At 35.8% G+C, this 20,765-nt stretch overlaps 1 protein-coding gene across 2 annotated transcripts in view; it reads right to left on the bottom strand.

Annotated features, from left to right (window-relative positions):
* Positions 1-20,765, bottom strand: part of TTLL7 (tubulin tyrosine ligase like 7) — a 150,346-nt gene that overhangs the window by 83,924 nt on the left and 45,657 nt on the right. The window contains exons 2-8 of one of the 2 annotated variants that reach the window (XM_032425022.1): positions 19,386-19,487; positions 18,654-18,849; positions 18,319-18,450; positions 13,306-13,427; positions 12,393-12,460; positions 8,336-8,494; positions 3,420-3,636 (exon numbers count right to left, since the gene is read on the bottom strand). In XM_032425022.1, coding sequence (XP_032280913.1) covers positions 3,420-3,636; positions 8,336-8,494; positions 12,393-12,460; positions 13,306-13,427; positions 18,319-18,450; positions 18,654-18,678 — 723 coding nt within the window. In that variant the 5' untranslated portion in view covers positions 18,679-18,849; positions 19,386-19,487. The remainder of the gene's footprint in view (positions 1-3,419; positions 3,637-8,335; positions 8,495-12,392; positions 12,461-13,305; positions 13,428-18,318; positions 18,451-18,653; positions 18,850-19,385; positions 19,488-20,765) is intronic. The other variant, XM_032425017.1, reaches the window with a different exon arrangement.

The raw sequence follows: 20,765 nt of genomic DNA, 5'->3' as shown, positions 1-20,765 counted from the left end.
AAAGTGAGTAAAAAATGGAACTGTGCATTTTCCTTAAAACAGTATCTTTGTAAGTAGGATTGGAAATTCCAGTTTCACATCTACCTCAACAAAAATCCCCTTCTAAGCAGTTCATTGCCAGTTGGACATTGGCCATAAGCAGTGAAGACAGCTATAAACCAAACAGCAACCTGCAAGGAATGAAAAGTATATAACTATTCTCTGCCCTATTTTTTAGCATATAGGCTCAATACAATGAATTGGGTTATACAAAACTTTTCAAAAACTGGCCAACTGCTACACTGGTAGCAAAAAATAAATGGCTATTATATTTCAATGCCTGAAATTCTCTGTCTTATGATCTTCTTATATGTAGCTTACCAATATTTAATTCTTATACATACACACAGCTCGTCACAAAATACATGCTCACTATTTTAAAAATTGGAAATAGGAAGAAAGAAACAAATATGCAATAGTATGCCATCCAAAACCAACCAGTGAGAGCATTCTGATTTATTTTTTTCCAGCCTTTTTTTCTGAAGCTTACCTTTTACATAACTGTGATCTCACTTTAGATAAAATTTTATATTTCTTTTTTTTTTTTTTTTTTACTCTTTCATATCTTAATCTAGGAATTTGATCGTGGAGTTGAAAAAGGTGAACTTTTAAATTTTAGAGACATATAAGGAACACTGACACTTATATAGGAGAAGATCATTCTTTGTACACGTGAACCAAAGACACAAGATTACGTGATTCAAAAGCACTTGGCAAAGTGAGACCTAGAGGTTACGTTTCCTGACTCCCAGACTTTCCTTACGATCTCCTAATCCAGTGTATTTAAGCAAATCACATACGTATAATTTAAGATATTAAAATAAATCACTTAAATGAGCTTACAAGTCTTATCCTTTCCTATGTCTTCCCTAACTCTTTTCTCTCAAAACATGACTATCTGCCTTACAATGTATTATAACCCATTCTTATCCACACCAATTATTTTAATTATAATCTAAGAGCTGACAAGTCTCAAATTAGGTCTATAGCTTGGTTCTCTCATCTGAACTCCAGACGTATGCTATACATCCAAATGCTTATAGCATAGATCCATTTGGAGGCTGCACAGGCATGTCAAACCAAACACACCAGCTTCCTGCAAGACCTTTAATAGCCCCTATATATCCTATCACGGTCAATAATACATCATCCACCCAACTCTGGCCAATGCCAAAATTCTTGAGTTTTATCCTCAATTTCTCTCTCCCTTTCCCTCATTCTATAAATCCAACCTGTCAGTATATCAATGTTATCCATGTTACCATAAATATATTCTAAATCTATGTTCTTATTGTTCGTATAGTCCTATTGCTACTACTTCAGATAAGGTCATCTTTCCTCTCACATGTGGTTAGACTAGAAAAGAGCTTCTCCCTTATCCTCACTTCTCCCATTCATCTACAACTACATCCATCTCTCACATTCCCCACATACAGACCAGGTGACCTTTTTAAGACAAAAATCTCATTCCTTCTTTCCTTCTTTAAAATCTTTCAATGCTTCCCTTCTTCTTAGGTTAAATTCCAAAATCCTAGACATGGCCTAAAAAGCCCTGAAGGATCTGTTCTCTAGGCTCTTCATCCTCATCTCTGAATACCCACCCCTTCATGGTCTGTATTTAGCCATATTGAGTATGAGTGCTTTCTCCAGACGCACCATAAGTCTGGGCCATTTTTCTCTATGGACTTCCACCCCACTCCGCCCTGCCCCGACCTGGCTAACCCTCCGTTATTCATATTTCACTTTATAAACTCCCTCTCTAAACTTCATCTCCAGCTGGGTTAGACGCCCTTGCTATGCACTGCCATCGCCCCCTCAGTGTCTTAGACCATTACACTTACCATCAGGTATTATAATTGCTTATTTTATTTTCTGCCTCCCCACTAGACTGTTGCTTTTGAGAGGTCAAGCACCATAGCTGTCTTGGTCACTGTTTTTCCAAAACCAGCACAATGCCTAGAATCCAGTAGAGGTCAAATATTACTTGGTGACTGGATATATTCACACCTTATGACCTTTAAAGAGATGATTCTTTCCTTTATTTTCCTTTCCAGTGAAAACTTTTACAGTTCCCTTATTCTTCCTTTGCCAGGTTTACAGTATTTTTCATTAACTGAACATAGTAACATTTATGAACAGTCATTATGTAATTTTTAAAATATGACCACTTTTAGGATTTTTTTTAAATTTTTATTTATTTATTTAAGACAGACAGAGAGAGAGAGAGAGCATGAACAGGGGAGAGGGGCAGAAGCAGGCTCCCCCACTGAGCAAGGAGCCTGATGCAGGACTCGATCCCGGGACCCTGGGATCATGACCCGAACCAAAGGCAGACGCTTAACTGACTGAGCCACCCAGGTGCCGCCTTAAAATATGACCACTTTTAGTGCAGTTAATTGTGTGCATAACATTGGAGAAGAACAATAACCAGGCTTTTGACAAAATGGGAAATAATACTTAATTAAATATAATTTTTACTATAATTAGTAGGTCCAAAAATAGGGTAGAGATTAACTAAACTTTTAAGTATGGATGATAAAGTTTGTGACTCTCATGATAAATTATCATAATAAATTACAGTTTGACCTTCATAAACCATAAACTGCAGTTATGACTTTCATCAATGAGTTATGGCTGCATAAAGGAAATCTTAATGGAAAAATATCTACAGAAAGTTCCATTTAATAGATTTTATAATACACACTGAAACTACCAATTTATGTCTCTACTTTACATTTGGTCAATGTAAATTTACCATGTTTTCTTTTGTGCAAAGTGACAAATTAATAACTCTACTTTCTGATAACTCTCACTTTCTCTGTTTCAAATATTTTCTCCCACATCCTACATGTTAAACCATACCTGTCATATAAAGCTTGCTCAAATACCACCTCCTCCATGAGAAGCTAAACATAAACTATCCCTATACTCAACTCCATGACACTCTGTCCGTACTTCTCAATGAGATTATTATTTTTATTTACATTTCTAAATAAATCATTTCCATCCAGGGCCAAAGAATATACACATGTGCTTTGAAATCCATTTCTATATAGGGCCACTGTATACACATGTGTACATGTCATTTCTATGCAAGGCCACTACATACACATGTGCTTTGAAATCCATCCTTGTGCTCACAGCACCCAAAGGGAGTGCCCTCTCCTAATTAGCCTGCTGGAGGAGACACCTTTTTTTTTTCTAATTTTCACAAATCTGTCTCTAAATTAGAAGCAGTCTTGTTTATATACACAATTCCTGACTATAAAAACCTGATAAGAGGTATTTTGATTCATGTAATCTTTACACACAATGCATGCTCTAAAAAGTACAAGTTGAACAAATGAATAAAACCATATATTCTGTCTGGTATCACTTACCAAATTAGATTCATTAGGTGGAATGTATTTCTCTGTTCCCATTCGCACAAGTCCATCATGGTAGAGAAATATTTTCAGTGGATCACATGATGTCACCAGAATATAAATTCGTAAATCAAACTTGTAACCTTCCATTAGGAAAGGCTTTTCAATGTATTCTTGAACAATCAAATGATCCTGAGATGGAAGTTTGTCACCATTTCTTATCAAAGAAATCCTATGTTAAAAAAAAAAGAATTAAATGACTAATTTGATATGGGGTCAAGATGTTTACAAAGTTACACATAATACTCAAGAGGAAAATGGTGGAGTAGGGAACTCCAAAGTCTGTCCCTCCACAAATGCAATAAACTGCCAAAAAATTGTCAGAGTCAACTTTTTTGGAAACCTAGAAACTGACCAAAAGCTTATAACAACCAGGGAACACTTAATCAAAAAAAAGCCTAATCTATGTAAAAGAGCTTTGTGGCATTTTAACTTACTCTGGTCCCATCCCCCAACCTCAACTTATCAATGGCCTTGGACAACAGCCCATGTTCCCAGTACAGGTCCTGGTTCTGGAGGGAGCAGAACAGACCCTGTTCTTGTGGTAGTTTTGTTGTTGTTATTGTTGTTGTTTTACCTGTCTGGTGGCTCCCTGAAGGAACTCAAGGACTGCTCTTATCTTGCCTAATTCAGAGCTCTCCTAGTGTTGAGGCAGCTACTTGGGGGGGGGGGGGGGGGGGGGAGCTTGTTGAAAACATTTAAAGACAAATGCATTAGTTCCTGCTGCCTATGACAACCAATAAAGGTTGGGGAAAACAAGATACTAACTAAAAATATTGGGAAGAAAAACTGAAGTATGAGAATCTTTGGGAAATAAAAGCTTTGAAAAGTTCAGACATATTTCTGGAAATCTAGAATGCCATGTGCATGCCCAAGGCTAAGTGCATGCTCAGGAAAGACTTGAAAGGCCCTACCTAAGCTCTTACCTCTGGCTAACCATCAGGCTCTGCACAAGCAGGAAATGAAGAGTAGGGCAGAGTTTTAAACTGCCTAGTAGGGACTGGAGGAGATTATGCTAAGTGAAATAAGTCAAGCAGAGAAAGTCAATTATCATATGGTTTCACTTATTTGCGGAACATAAGGAATAGCATGGAGGACATTAGGAAAAGGAAGGGAAAAATGAAGGGGGGGAATCAGAGGGGGAGATGAACCATGAAAGACTATGGACTCTGAGAAACAAACTGAAGGTTTTAGAAGGGAGGAGGGTGAGGGGATGGGTTAGACTGGTGATGGGTATTAAGGAGGGCATGTATTGCATGGAGCACTGGGTGTTAATGAAAACAATGAATCATGGAACACTACATCAAAAACTAATGATGTACTCTATGGTGACTAACATAACATAGTAAAATAAAATTAAATTAAAAAAAATAAAAAAATAAACTGCCTAGTTGAGTGTTCAAGGCATGTTCCAACACACACATACACCCCTTCTGCAAGGACTGGGAGTTTGGATTTGGGGGGAGGTTTTCTTGTTTTATTTTGTTTTGTTGGTTGCAAATCTCTGTCTGCTTACTAGCTGAGCACTGACCCAGCAGAACAGGAACTTGAGTGCCACACACAACAAAAAATATAGACTTCACAAAATTATTTCAGAAAGATTACTAAACAAATAAAGAGCAACCATAACAAGCAATAACAAAAAACCTTGTAGAGGGGGGAGAATCTGATTTCCAGAGTTGCTACATTATAACATTCAAAATGTCTGGCTTTCAACAAAAAATTATGAGTCATGCAAAGAAAAAAGAAAGTATGACACATACACAGGAAAGTTACCAATTAATAGAAAGATAGACATTGGGCTTACTACACAATCAATTATTTAGATCAACTGTTTTAAATCTGTTCAAAGAGTTAGAGGAAACCATATGGAGAGAACTGAAGGAAACCATGAAAATGATACCTCACCAAATAGAGAATATCAATAGAGATAGGAGTTGTTGTTGTTGTTGTTGTTGTTTTTAAGAAGAGTGGAGGGACCCAAACTGAAATTCTGGAGTTAAAAATACAATAACTGAAACAAAAAATTCATTAGAGAGGCTAAACAGAAGATTTAAGAAGTCAGAAAAAAAAAATTAATGAACTTGAAGGTAAGTCAACTGAGAATGAGTAGTCTGAGGAACAGAAAGAAAAAAGAATGAAGAAAAATGAACAGAGCTTAAGAGTCCTGTGGGACACCATTAAGAATACCAACATACACATAATGGGAATCTCAAAAGGAGAGGAGAGAGAGAAAGGGACAGAAAGAATATTTGAAGAATTAATGGCTGAAAACTTTCCAATTTGATGAAAAACATTAACTACATATCCAAAGAACTCAATGAACTCCAAGTAGGATAAATTCAAAGAGATCCACACTGAGACATATTATGCTAAAACTGTCAAAAGCCAAGACAATCTTGAAAGCTACTTATCACATCCTATGGATCCTCAATAAGGTAAATAGCTGATTTCTCATCAGAAACAATGGAGACCAAAGGCAGTGAGATGATATATTCAAAGTGTTGACAGAAAGACAGAGGAAAAAAACAAAACAAAACCTGCTAGCCCATAATTTTACATCTGGCAAAAGTATTCAAAATTGAAGGAGAAATTAAGACATTCCCAGATAAAAACTGATAGTTTGTTGCTAGTATAGTTGGCCTATAAGAAATGCTAAAGAGTATTCTTCTGACTGAAATGAAAGGACACTAGAGAGTAACTCAAATCCACACAAAGAAATAAAAAACACCAGGTAAAGGTGACTATATATGTAAATATGAAAGTCACTATTAATGTAGTTTAGATTTGTAACTATTCTTTTTTCCTATATTATTTAAAATACAACTGCATTAAAGAATAATTATAAATCTATGTTGATGGGCACACAATGTATGAAAATGTAATTTGTAACAGTAATAATATAAAGAGGGACAGAGCTATATAGAAGCAAAGTGAGGTTTTTGTTTTGTTTTTGTTTTATTACTGAAACTAAGTTGATATTAATCTAAACAAGATTATTATAAATTGAGGTGTTCATTATAATCCCAGGGAAACCATTAAAAAAAAAAAAACTCCTATACAGATTCAAAGGGGTACATGCACCCTGATATTTATAGCAGCAGCATCAACAATAGCAAACTATGGAAAGAGCCCAAGTGTCCACTGACTGATGAATGGATAAAGAAGATGTGGTGTATATATATGCAATGGAATATTACTCAGCCATCAAAAAGAATGAAATCTTGCCATTTGCAGGGAAGTGAATAGAGCTAGAGTGTATTATGTTAAGTGAAATAAGTCAGTCAGAGAAAGACAAATACCATATGATTTCACTCATATGGGAATTTAGGAAACAGATGAACGTTTGTGAAGTGGCAAAGAAAGAGAAGGAGAGAGGGGGAGGCAAACCATAAGAGACTCTTAAAAATAGAGGACAAACTGAGGGTTGATGGAGGGAGGTGAGTGGGGGATGAGCTAAATGGATGATGGGTATTAAGAACAGCACTTGTTATGATGAGCACTGGGTGTTGTATGTAAGTGATGAGTCAATAAATTCTATTCCTGAAAAAAAATAATAAAAATAATAAAAATTTTTAAAAACTCACAAATATACAGTAAAAGAAATGACAAGAAAATTAAAATGGCACATAAGAAAATATCTAATATACAAGAGAGTAGAAAAGGAGGAATTGAGGAATGAAAACTATATTAAGACATGGAAAACAAATAGCAAAATGGCTGAAGTAAGTCTTTCCTTATCAATAATTACAAATGGATTAACTTTCCAACTAAGACAAGCATTGGCAGAATGTATAAAAAAACCATGGTCCAATCCCACATTGTCTACAAGAGATTCACTTTAGATTCAAAGATTCAAATAACTTGAAAGTGAACAAATGGAAAAGATATTCCATGCCAAAAGTAACCAAAAGAGAACTGGAGTGGTAAACCAGTATTACACAAAATAGACTTTAAGAGAAAAACTGTTACAAGAGACAAGGACAATATGTAATGATAAAATGATAAATCAAAAGATTAAAATAACATATGTGTTTTTATTAAAAGCAGCCTCGGGATGTCTGGGTGGCTCAGTCGGTTAAGTGTCTGCCTTTGGCTCAGGTCATGATCCTGGGGTCCTGGGACTGAGTCCCGCATCGGGCCCTTGCTCAGCAGGGAACCTGCTTCTCCCTCTGCCTGCCACTTCCCCTGCCTGTACGCCCTCTCTCTCTCTCTCTGACAAATATATAAATAAAATCTTTAAAAATAAAAAAATAAAAGCAGCCTCAGCCACATTTTCTCTGAAAACGTACATTGCAGAAAACGAACATTAGAAAGCAAAAGGACACAGGAATATTAAGTTGTGTAATCTATGTTCAGCTAACACGTCTAGTTCGTGGTACTTTAGCTTAAAATGTGTTTTACTCATTCTCAATTCAATCACCATGGCTCCATAAAGAAAAAAAACATACGTAAAGCAAAGAGGATATACTTATTTTGCTTTAAATTTCTAGCTATTGAAAGAGTAACTACCTTACCATTTTTTTCTCCAAGTCAATTTAGCTCTACCGTATCAACTGAATTTTACCCTCCAAGCTTACTCTAAAATTATTATAAATACAAATTTTATGTTTAAGAAAAAATTAGAAAACATTTTTTTTCTCTGTTTTGTTGTCTCCTATTAAAGTCTTTCAACTGATTTAATCTTTAAATTGAGTAACGGAAGCCTGTGGGACAGGGTAAAATGGCTCAATAAGTATTTAGTTCCAAAAAAGCAGTAGAGACCCATTTTATTATTTTTTTCATATTTAACCATGAGTGAACGCTCACATTTATTCTTTTTGCCCAATTTTTTTTTAAACTTTTATATGTTCTGGGTGAAAAATACCTACCCATGACCCATTGCACCATTAGCTGGTTTTACTATAAAAGTTTTCTGCTTTCTTTTTTTCTTCAATTCTTTCATGTAGTTCTGGAATTGCGTATATTCAGCAGGAAAGATCCATGTTCGAGGAACAAAGGTATAATCCAGAGGCCGGGACTTGATCATTCTGTAAATTAGAGATAATATGAAAAGTAATTTCTATTCAAACTTTTCTAAATTTTCTTTGTGCTACTGACATCACAAGGATTTAAATTCCCACCAGTTCTTCATTTACTGATTCATTCAACAAATGTCTATAAAGCACCTACTATGTGCTAGGCATTATTCTGGACACAGGGGATACATCAGTGAAAAATACAGACAAGATTCTCTGTCCTATGTACTAATTAATATATTGATAGATCATTCGAGTATATACTATATGCTAGGCACTAGAGATATTAAGATAAATTAATATGGTCTCTACCCTAAGGAATTTACATATAGGCTATTAAATACAATGTGGTAAGTGCAATAAAGACATACATGGCAAGGTAACATGTGGAAATAGTCATTAACTCTGCCTCTGGGATGAGAGGTTGGGTAGCAGGAAATAGTTCACTGCCAGGTACCATTCATGTTGCTTCTTTAAAGATAATTTTAAGTCCTCTGAGGCACCCATAAGGAGCAGTTCTGATCAACTTTTACTACACTGTTTTTGAAGTTTAACTACTTTTCTGAGAAAACCATGTGAGCCTCTGAGTATACTAGAAATTTTGTTCTGTTTTGTTTTAACATGAACTACATATGCCTATACATGTGGTTTTATGGCTACAATGTATGTCCTTATATTTTTATATTTGCTACTAATCAGGCTGCCTATTTGATACATAACTTAAGGATAAAACTAGGTATAAAATGTTTACTTTCGATTAATCCCAAATATTAACCATTTGTACATATTGATTCCCAATAAAAATGAAGAAATTAGAAGAAATATTTTAAAATTTTATCTATTAAAGAAAATCTGATTATTTCAAAAAAAGGTCCTTTTAATAAATGTATGCAAGTCTTTTATAGATAAGGAGATATTGTCTCCAGATGAGATTGGTAAAATCTAAAATGGGACCACAGTACATGGGATGCACAGAGGGGGCCTACATTCTAAAACTAGGGTATGGAATATATAAGCCACTTGGCCTCCACAACTGTAGGTTCCTATGGTTATATTTCAAGTGCTCTTTCAAGAAAGTTATATTTCCATGATGAGAAGGGAAATAATTACCAACTCCACCTGTCAAATCCAGAATAAGCCAATAAGCTAAATAATCTCAATACAAAATAGGCTAACATTGACTGGTTTGGAAAACACACATACACACATATACACAAAGCTAAAGGAAACACAGTAACAGTGCTAATGTCCTTGTTTTTGTTTCCAATACCTTTAAATGTATTTATTATATTTTTAACAATGATAGGAAATTAGATCAATTTAAAGTTTTAATTAAAATAATATATTTTAAACTAACCACATAGAGTATGAATGATACCATTCTTTCACATATATATGGAAAAAATCCAAGCATGCATATATATTCAAGAGAAATACTTTATTCCATTTAGCAATCTAGCACAAATCATTTGATGTAAAAATGTATAGCTTCAAAACAGACATGCAGTCTTAGGAATTTGGAAATATGGAATAATTTCTGCTCATAGCTGTCATGGATTTACTAAATGATATTAAACATGTAATTTAGTTAATTCTATTTTTATATAAATAGGTCATAACTTTCCATCTAATAGAAGATTCCTTTTTCCTTAAGGAAAATTCCAAGGGTTCTATAAAAATGAGAAATTGCCTATTTGTAATAGCTACTAATGGGTCTACATTTAACCCTCTTGCCTCTCCCAACCATACTGACTTCTGTTCTCTACAAAGCAGGTAGAATGATCTTTTCAAAATGCAAATATGGTCATTTTAACAGCTTCACCCCCACCTCTCCTCTCCTGTGGAATTTAGGATAAGGACTATAATCCCAACCATCACCGTTCAGCTAATCTCTCCCATTCCCATCAATGTCTCTGTGCTCCAGCTACACCTGGCTTTATTTCAGTATCCTGACTATTCCTGCTTTCTTCCACCATATGACCATACTATTCTTCCTGCCCAGAAAGCTGTTCTCTACCATTTTCACCGATAAACTCCTACTCAGCATTCATATTTAGGCTTCCACATCACATCCTCAGGGAAACTCTCCAATGCCTCCCTCAGCCAGAAGTCCTTCACTGTGCGCTGATTTACAACTATTTACCTCTACTTCATTGCACTTATCACAGTTGCAACCCAAAGTTGTAAAAGCCAAAAATCTGATTTTGATCACCTCATGTGCCCAAAGGCCAGCACACTGCCCAGTATATAATAGATATTTAATGAATATGTTAGATGAAAGTAAATGACTTCAATGAAACACATGTCCAAAACTTTACAGAGAGAATTCCCTTTCCTCTGAAGTCTGTTCTTCCTATAACCCTGTGTTACTAAATTGCCCCACCTACACGATCTCCTAAGCCATTTTGGACACCGCTCTCCTCCGCCCCTTTGAGTCTCACATCAGAGCAGCTTTCCAGTCCTGTCAATTCTCTCTCTTCCCTATTTTCCAGAAGTATTTTCTCGACCCCATTCCCACTATCTCTCCTTTGGTTTATCAGATGTTGACAATCACCTCCTTTAGGGCTTCCTCCTTCCTTTCTCCCTTCTTTGAATCCGTTATCTACAGGCCCACCAAGAGTATCAAAAACAACATTTCTCTGCTTAAACCCATTAAAAAAGTTCTCCTTTCTCTCAGGATAAACAGAAATATTTGCTGCATAGTTAAAGAGATTAAAGAATCAATGATTAAATGGTTGAATAAAACACAGTAACATGGTGTACCCAGCCTGGCCTTTGCATTTATCTGCAGCATCATCTCAGACTGAGCCTCCTGGCACCCTATAAAACCACAGAAACTGCTTAGTAGTTCCCCAAACATATCATATTGGTTTAAGTCTCCATATAGTTTCTCCCACTGTTGTCTTTGCCTATAGTCTCCTTGCCTTCTTCTCAAAGGGTGAACTCCTATACACTTTTCAATATCCATTTTGCATTTGAATTCTCCAGAAAACCATCTGGGCCCTCCTAGAAATGACCTCTGTCATCATCCTTGTCACAGCCATACACTGGCTCTCCCCTAATGTGGTACCATCAAACTGTATTATATGTATCACTCTTTCTCCCTTACTAAAATTTGAGTTCTAGGCAGGGACCAGGCCTTCTCTGTCTTGTTTACTTGTTAGCAATCTCTAGCCTATAGTAGACACACAAAAAATATTTGTTGAGTGAGTGGGTGTGTAAACTTTCACATGATGCATATAAATATTCAGTTGCATACCAAGTTTACTAACCTTTCTCTGTTTGAGTTTTCTTTTTTAAAAATTTTCTCAAATTATCACTCAACTTCCTTAAACTAAAAAAACCTAATCCACAGAAATACAAATTGCATAAAATTTCTGCAGTTCATTTGGTGTAACACTTGAGAAACTGTGAACAGTTTTTCCCATAAAAGCAGATTGTTACTCCAAATAGTGGTCTCTTCAGAGATAAATACACACACACGTATATCCCTGGGTAGGGACACACATGTGTCTACGTGTATGTGCGTGCACAAATGCACCTCTATAGTGTCTGGCACACATCAGATGCTCAATAACCAGGAGATGAACATACACATACACACACAGTGTGTTATGCTGCTAAATTGCAGTAAAAAAGAAGCCTGAGATTCTGGAGACCAGGATTCTGCTCCAGCTCTGCTATTAACTATTTGTTTGACTTGTGCAAGATACTCATTTCTCTGATCCTAAGTTACCTCCTCTGCAAAATGAAGGAAGAACCAGGAAACTTCTAAGACCTGCTAGCTCTAAAATTCTATCTCTTCCATCAAAATATCATTTCAAATCAATGTAACCTGGTGAAAGATACACTATAATATTCAAAACAAACTTTGAGAAGGTCTTCTCTATTATAAGAAAATGAAGATTACTTGGTCATATTTCTTGCTAAGAAATCCTTTCGACAGATCTCCCCCATTCCTGGAAAATGGTTGATCCTCTGGAAAATATAAAGGTAAATATTAATATTCTCATGGACTTAATGAATATATTCATTTATACTATAATAGAGTTACATCCATCCTCTGAGTTTAATGTTTTAAAAAAACTATTAATGTAAAACATTTAAAATTAAATGACTTACAATGACTTTACAGAATTAAAGAATCTACAATAATCAAAGAATAAAATTGTAAATTTTTTAAGAAATTAGAAAATGGTGTTTACACAGATTATTAAAGTTACAATTTTCTGTGTTGAATAACTGGCGATTCAATGTCCAAATTATTTCTAGTATTCTATATTTACTATATTCATACAGATAAGCATTGTAGAAATACTGATGAAAATGGCCTTGTTTCCTATAGTCAATTTTGTCTTACACTCCACACTGACAAACTATACAAAATGTCGATTGTCTAAAATTCTGTGTATTTGGCTTTTTAGTTTGATGTCTCTTTTTTAATATGTTTGTTTGACAGTCTAAAAATAAATGAAGCCAGGTTACACATAGCAGACATTACAAGGTATTTCCACTTCCTGATCTCTCTGTGCAATCTATTCCATGTCACTCGTCTTTAAGCATAATGGAAAGCACCCATGTAGGAAGCGTTTTCTCCTATTAATTCTTCCTTAAAGATGGAAAGAGGTTAAAAGTTAGATTGGAAGGAATTCAGGCTTTTATGCAAAGAGTCAGTACAACGGGACAGCAACAAAACAGGCTATTTAGGTAAGTTAGAACTGAAATTTAATATGTCCACACATTAAGAACCCTATCTAAGTAAAATTATAATGGAATTCATATAACTCTCCTAAAACCAATAATTGGTCATGATTAATCCCCACCTGGTAATTCTGCAGCTCTGCAATCTTCTCCTGCTGAACCGCAGAATCACACCATATAAGGTTACTTGTTTCATCCTCATCTGGAGTTTTCATAAATCCCATTTCATCTATTACTAAACGAACTGCAAATAAATGATTAAGTGAAATGAAAATTAAAATACTACTGAAATATATTCATTGTGGAAACATTTTTGATATATTTAAATTTTATCTCACAGTATTTCATTTGCAAAATATCCATTAGTTACAGCATACCCTTATTTTTAGTTACAACAATTTATCTAGGGCCAAATTATACTCACAGTAACAGAGAACTGTTTTTAAGTTGCACTCAAAATCCTTGGTTTCAACCCTCTGAGATTTAGCAGGTACACAACACTGCTCAAGAGTTCAGTGATTATTCATGGCCCAGGGAAAACATACACACAGCTGAGACAACACCTCTACTCAGGAAAATGTACTTCATGGCTTTTTTTGTGACCTTGGGCTAAAAGGGAAAAGGTAAAAATAGTCCCTGATCATTAGACCTATCCTATACTTTCCACCTTCCCAGTTCAAATTATTTTTAGCAGTTAAAACCAAGTCAGCTATGTTGACTCAGGATATGAAATAATGAAGCAGAATTCACAGTAGAGATCTGGAAACTGGCCCTCCTATCTGCTCCTAACCCTTTAATCCTATTGAAAAAATTTATGCTTAGAAGAAAGCTTGTTTTTCAGTACAAACTATTTATATGCTCCCCTCTGATTAACATACTAACATTTGTCTTCCACTGAATTTCAGGTTTGGAATAAAGATAAGCAAAATATTTAGGATAAATTTTGGGTTCCAACAGAATTCTGAGTCTTTTTCTTTATAAAATATTTTTTTATTTTATTTTATTGTGTTATGCTAATCACCATACATTACATCATTAGTATTTTTTATTTTTTTTATTATGTTATGTTAATCACCATACATCATTAGTTTTTGATGTAGTGTTCCATGATTCATTGTTTGCGTACAAACACCCAGTGCTCCATGCGGTACGTGCCCTCTTTAATACCCATCACCAGGCTAACCCATCCCCCCACCCCCCTCCCCTCTAGAACCCTCAGTTTGTTTCTCAGAGTCCATAGTCTCTCATGGTTCATCTCTCCCCTCCGATTTCCCCCCCTTCATTTTTCCCTCCCTGCTATCTTTTTTTTTTTTTTAACATATAATGTATTATTTGTTTCAGAGGTACAGGTCTGTGATTCAACAATTTTACACAATCCACAGCGCTCACCCTAGCATATACCCTCCCCAATGTCTATCACCCAGCCACCCCATCCCTCCCACCTCCCACCCCCTGCCACTCGGGCAACCCTGTTTGTTTCCTGAGATTAAGAATTCCTCATATCAGTGAGATCATATGAGTCTTAATAGAAAGGTGTAACTATATAGCAGCACTTCAATGTTTTATTTTTAAATGTTTTCCTTTTACTGTATACCCTACATATGAGGAGAAATGATAAGAGGGGATCAACTGTCTGAATTTACTTGGCTCAAGTATAAAAGTGATGAGCAGACACTTGTCAGTCTCAAGTCCTAGAGACTCTTGATGGCTTTTTGGCTGAGGAGAAAGAAAGGACTTTTTATGCAATGGTTCCTAGCACACAGACATAAAAGAAGAGAACAGTGATTGGAGGTGCGTGATGCTGGGGTTGGGGAGGAATGCTGAGCTGAAGTTGCCATTTTCCATGAGAGGCTCAGGAAAACTTGGGGCTGTTCTGAAGGTCCAGGTGACAATGTACAAAGCAAGAGTTGGGGGAAGGGCTGTTCTCTTGTCTGCCCCAGACCACCATGCAGCTTTGGTGACCTGAGGGCTCGGGACCTGCTGTGCCACCTAGGGCTCACAGGAAGGACAAGGGCCATAGCCACCCAGCCTGGGAGACTGCTTTACCTCACTCATAAGCAGAAAAAAATAATGAGGCCAGAATACCAGCTCAAGAGCAGAACTGTTCCTGAGTTCAGGAGAGACGTTGTCTGGGGCTGCTCAGAAATAACCAAGAAGACCTTAAAGAGAGAAATGGAACTGGTGGCAGTTACAGAGGGAGGGAGTATAATGAGCTACTACAATGTGGTTATGAATGTGTACATGAACCAGTGAGGCTGGGAACATTCAGGTTATATAACAATAGTGGAAAAGATCCATTCTTTCCTTAGATTCACAAAAGAAAATCTGTAAGGTCAGTCATATATAAATCTCTTTTATTATGAAATTCAAAGCTTGAAGAGCTGACAAAGTTGAACTTCAAAGAAAAATACAATGCCGCGTATTAAAATGTCACTTTTTTCAGGTAAGCTATTTAATCAAATTTTTATTTGAACTGAAATTTTAGAAATCAATTGGAATCTTTTAAGGATATCATCCTCCACCGCACGGAAAAGAAATCCGTTTAATGCGTCAGCTCCAAATAGAAAGTTGTTGACAGCTAAAGCCTAACTCCACGCCTTTAAATGCTGATATTTTAGGAGCTCTCTTTTAAAAAGGGGGTGAAATACTTGCCTCCATACTGAATTTCTACCAAACCAAACGCCTCATTGGTAAAATAGAGATAACCATATGAACCATTTCCTCACGTTTCCCTTTGCATACTTACATACCCCGCTCTCTGATCTTTCTCGTCCGCATTTAATAAAAATTAACAAAAATACATTCCTCACAATTTGTCCTATGATCTTTTGCCTTGACCCACAGAGCTCTCAAAGGCTGTTCAGGAGTTTTAAAAACAGGAATCCATGCAACTCTCTGAATTTTAGATACAGAAGAAACATTTGTGTTTCTCATTTTAAATTCCAATTCACATTTTATTTAGGCAATATGATATAGTAAAAAGAAAACTGAATTGGAAACAAATGAATTCAGGTTCAAGTTCCACTTCTGCCATCTGTGTGAACTTGGTAAGTTGCTAACTCTGGACTTGTTTCTTCAACTTTGCTATAAAGGATGTATAAAAAATAATGTGGAATTTCATAATGTAATAATTATAGAACTACTAAGAGAATGTACTTCATTGTTCCACAACATGTCTTCATAAGAAACTATTAGAGAAATTTCTCTCGAGACTCATGAATACAGAAGTCATATGTCCTTTGAATAACCAGTATGATTTTATCTTCTGGGCACTGTGCATCCTATAACTGATTATGATTTAATATTTGCTTTGGTTGCTAGGAAGCTCTGAGTTAAATCCATGTCCATCTCTAACTATAGAGGGTCTCATGGTATGTATTTTGGATTCTTGCCAGCCACAAGATTCATCTTATTTTACTATCTTTATTTTTCCATGTTTATTTTCTTATGGCTATAAGCCACTTCAAATTCACCTCACTATTAGAGTGACGAAAGGCAAGGAAAAGAGAGGAAGGGAGTAATGCAGCCTATTTTACAGGGTTATTTGGAAGATTAAATGAGATACTGCATGTGGAAATGTTTGGTCAATGGTTATAAAAATATTACTATTAAAACTACAGCAAAGTATTCTACATGAAGAAACAGGCAACACCGGGCAAAAACACAGGTGTGCTGACTATGGCTTAAGTGTATTTTCATTATGTAATTCAAACTGCCAAGAGAGCAGGAATTAAATTACAAGAAGTAAGCTGTTGCATATCACTTGCTTAAATAAGGGAAAAGCAAGGTAGCACTTTCTCCTTGACACATGGCCAATTCTCTCTTTTCCTTCCCCATACTTGGCTCTGTGTTCTCCCAACAGTCCCTGATCCAAGGACTGAGCCAGGAATTCTGTTAAACACCACGGCGCAGGTTCAGCAAGGAGGTAGGAATCAGTATAAAGAATGCTAAGGCAACTTCAGCCCTGGGAAAACTTCCTGGGAAAGTGAGAGGGAAGTGAACTGAAACACTCTCCTATAGATCAAGGTTCCTTATGAACCCCACCAGAACCTTAAAAGTAAGAGGATAAGTTAACACCAACCATCAATCACTTTAACAATGGTCACCTTACTCTTGTTTCTAGAAAACATGCTGCAAATAAACCCTGAATCTTTTGCATCTCACCCTCCCGTGCTAACTTGCTTCAAGTCCCCGCCTCTGAGGGCCACTTGTTCGAACGGAGTCTCAGGGCACCTCAATTCCAATGAAGTATTCCACTGATTGCCCAAGAACTTTGGTGAATTACTGTAAATGGAAATGAGACTCTCAAAGATGAATAAGGGTAAGAATAATTAACATCCTTGAACTTCGTATGATTTTCCTTAACTCTTTTTTTTTTTTTAAAGATTTTATTTATTTATTTGACAGAGAGAGAGACACAGCGAGAGAGGGAACACAAGTAGGGGGAGTGGGAGAGGGAGAAGCAGGCTTCCCGCTGAGCAGGGAGCCCGATGCGGGGCTCCATCCCAGGACCCTAGAATCATGACCTGAGCCGAAGGCAGGCGCTTAACGACTGAGCCACCCAGGCGCCCCTTTCCTTAACTCTCTTAAAGCAAAATGGCTAAGAGGAAGATTAGTTGAGTACTTCTGGTATTTGTTAAGAGTTCTGCAATGCTGGGCAAGTGTATCTTAATTTAAAACAATTATTCTTCTTATCTATTCTCTATACCACAGATACTGCTTATACATAAAAACTGGAATTTCATTAATAAAAAGCAACAGCATCATCAAAACAATTTTTTAAAACACAGAGAGAAATGTGTTTCTACTCTCTTCCTGAAGTCAGTCATTGTTTAATAAAAATCTCAAATTTTGTACTTTTTTAATTTTACATCTAACATTTTAATCTGTTTAATGTTTACTTCATACTTGATTTAAAAAATAAGTATTAACCAAAATCACATATATATAATACCATCCCATTAGTAGCTAAAGCTTTTAGTTTACATTGATGTTTTTGTTTATTAACATGTTAAATATCTCATAAAATAGAACAATTTATAGAAGGCATTTAAAAATCAATTACACAAAAGATATCTCCCTGAATTTAGTCTTTCCAACAGTGAGGAAAACCTCATGATTCTGAGGAGACCCACCAATTTCAAACTTTGTCCCGGCAACATTTGCTGTAATGGTTCCCTTCTTTTTCTTCTTTCGGACTTTCCTTTTCATTGTGCTTTGATAAGGCAATTCTGTATTCAGATCCAGGGGAGAGGGTCCCTGAATAACTTTAAAAGAAATGTAAACCAATCAGATATCACTAAAATAACAAAAATTGCATAGCAGAGAACACAGATGCCCCACCACAAAAAAAAAAAAAAAAAGTAAAACTATAAATTCTGGTTCTTTAAGAGTCCTCAATTAATTTTTGATTCTTAGAAAAAGTGCTCAGTGATGATGTATAATAACGTGACTACATCAATCCGCTTACCTCTTTCCTGAGGCAAAGATGGCATTATCGCCTGCGCCTGTTACAGTGCGTGCTGTTGTACCAAGCTCTCAGGAAATCTGGAAGGCCTGCATTCGTCTAAGTAGGATATGGCTCCAAGTCACTGCAAGTTCCTATCATATTATCTTGGTGGAATCCTCAGATTTCAGGACACTGAAGTTATGGGATGAGAAAGTACCTGTAGGGATTTTTAAAACAAAGTCATTTAGAAGACAACTTCTATGAAGTGTTTCTGTTCTTTTTAAAAGTCAAGTGAAGGTGAAAGTTAATGTATTCTATCAACAAATATTTGTTAACTTATTAAACCTTATGCAAAATGCCAAGTGATAGTTCCCTGTCCTAAAAAGTGCACAGGGTAGAAGAGGAGATTTTATTTCAGTCACATATCATATTTACACACAATAAATAACGTGCCATACACCAACAATAACCATCTATTGAACACTTACTATCGTGGGCCACTTAAGCCACTTAATCTTTCAACAAAACCATGAAGTAGAAGCTTTTATCCCTGTCTTACTGTTAAGTAAACTGGTCTCAGAAAGGACAAATCTTTACACAACAAGTGACAAATTAAAATTAACATCTCTCTGATGTCAAAGTCAGTGCCCTTAACTAGGACTCCACACAACCTTCAACCCAATGTCTGACACTTAGGTGCAGCATTACTTTTCTTATGACAGTGAAGTAGGTGCCAGGACAGAGATCACATACCAGAAGAATACAGAGAAAAGGGATTTCTCATTAAGGAGGGGGGCAGCAGTCGGCGGGGAGGAAGGTGACGACCTCATAAAGTAGACCACATTTGAATTGTGCCTTAAAAAATGAAAACAATTTTGTTATTACAACGAGCTTATTTGGGCACACAGAGGAATGCTATAAACATTTTTTAATGAACTAATTTGATTTGGCTACACCGCAGCATGGCCTATATTACACCTGTATTTTCACTGTGTAGGTATCAACCTAGGTATTCAAGCCCTGACTATACTATACTTCCCAGTCTATACTATCAATTTTCTAATTTCTCCCTTCACAATGTAAGAATCTTCGAGTTCTTGTAAAATTGTCTCTAAACACATTGAAAAATTATAAAACCTATTATGATAAATAAAGGTATGGTATCAATACCTTTATCAGGAGATTATTAGGTTTATCAGAAATTCAGCTACATAAAATGCGACTCTCATATACATCACATCCAATAGTCATTATTAATAATAAGATTCATTATTAAAGAAAATTTAGAACTTAGTTTGTTCTCAGGTACCATTTTTAGTAGAATAGTTATCTAGAATAATTCAATCTGAAAGCTAGGAAACTATTATTTATTACAGACCAACTGTGGGCAGGCACTGTTAAGAATCTAAAATATCTTACCTCATTAACAAACCTGGAATTTAGATATCATTTCTGAAATTTTCCATATATGGAAATTAAGGCTAAATAAGTTAAATAAGCCAAGGTAACAGTTTATAAAATAGAAAACTTAGGCTTTGAACCCCATTCTGTCCAGTTGTTCATACTATTCACAAAGCCCAACTATTATCAGACACTGTGCTAATATGCTACATAGATGTAAAAAAAAAAAAAAAAAATTGGCAACCCAATTGCAGTACAAGCTGCAAGATATGGGCATATTGTGGGAAATCACAATACTTCAAACCAAACAGAGAAATCATAGTAAACATCCCTAGCCTGATCTCAGCTCCCAATTCCAAGCTGGAAATAGACTGGATTACTTTTCAGAATAAAAGAAAGGAGTGGTCTAAAGTTCAGTGTGATTTCTTTCTGGAAGCTCTCTGATACCTCAGGGAGGTAACTATTTGGGTTTACAAGTCCTTGTCCAACATCTTGTTACTGGAGTAAACAAAGATCCTCTTATGGTAACAAAGTACGTATTACATTTAAAGTAGGTGACAGTCAACAAGAGTGTGAGACAATGTCTGCCTAACTATACTGACAATAAGTTAGTAGTTGTTACAGGCTCTAAAAGCAGATTGTTAATTTCTGACTTAAATAATGAGCCAAACTACTCTGATTAGTATAAAGCTCAAAACAAGAACTGTTAACTCTTCCCCCACCACACAGGAA

This window comes from Phoca vitulina, unplaced genomic scaffold (assembly GCF_004348235.1).
Source record: "Phoca vitulina isolate PV1807 unplaced genomic scaffold, GSC_HSeal_1.0 scaffold2, whole genome shotgun sequence".
NCBI lineage: Eukaryota > Metazoa > Chordata > Mammalia > Carnivora > Phocidae > Phoca > Phoca vitulina.
The sequence above is the reverse complement of the archived record's forward strand: the minus strand, read 5'-3'. Positions and strand labels throughout refer to the sequence as shown.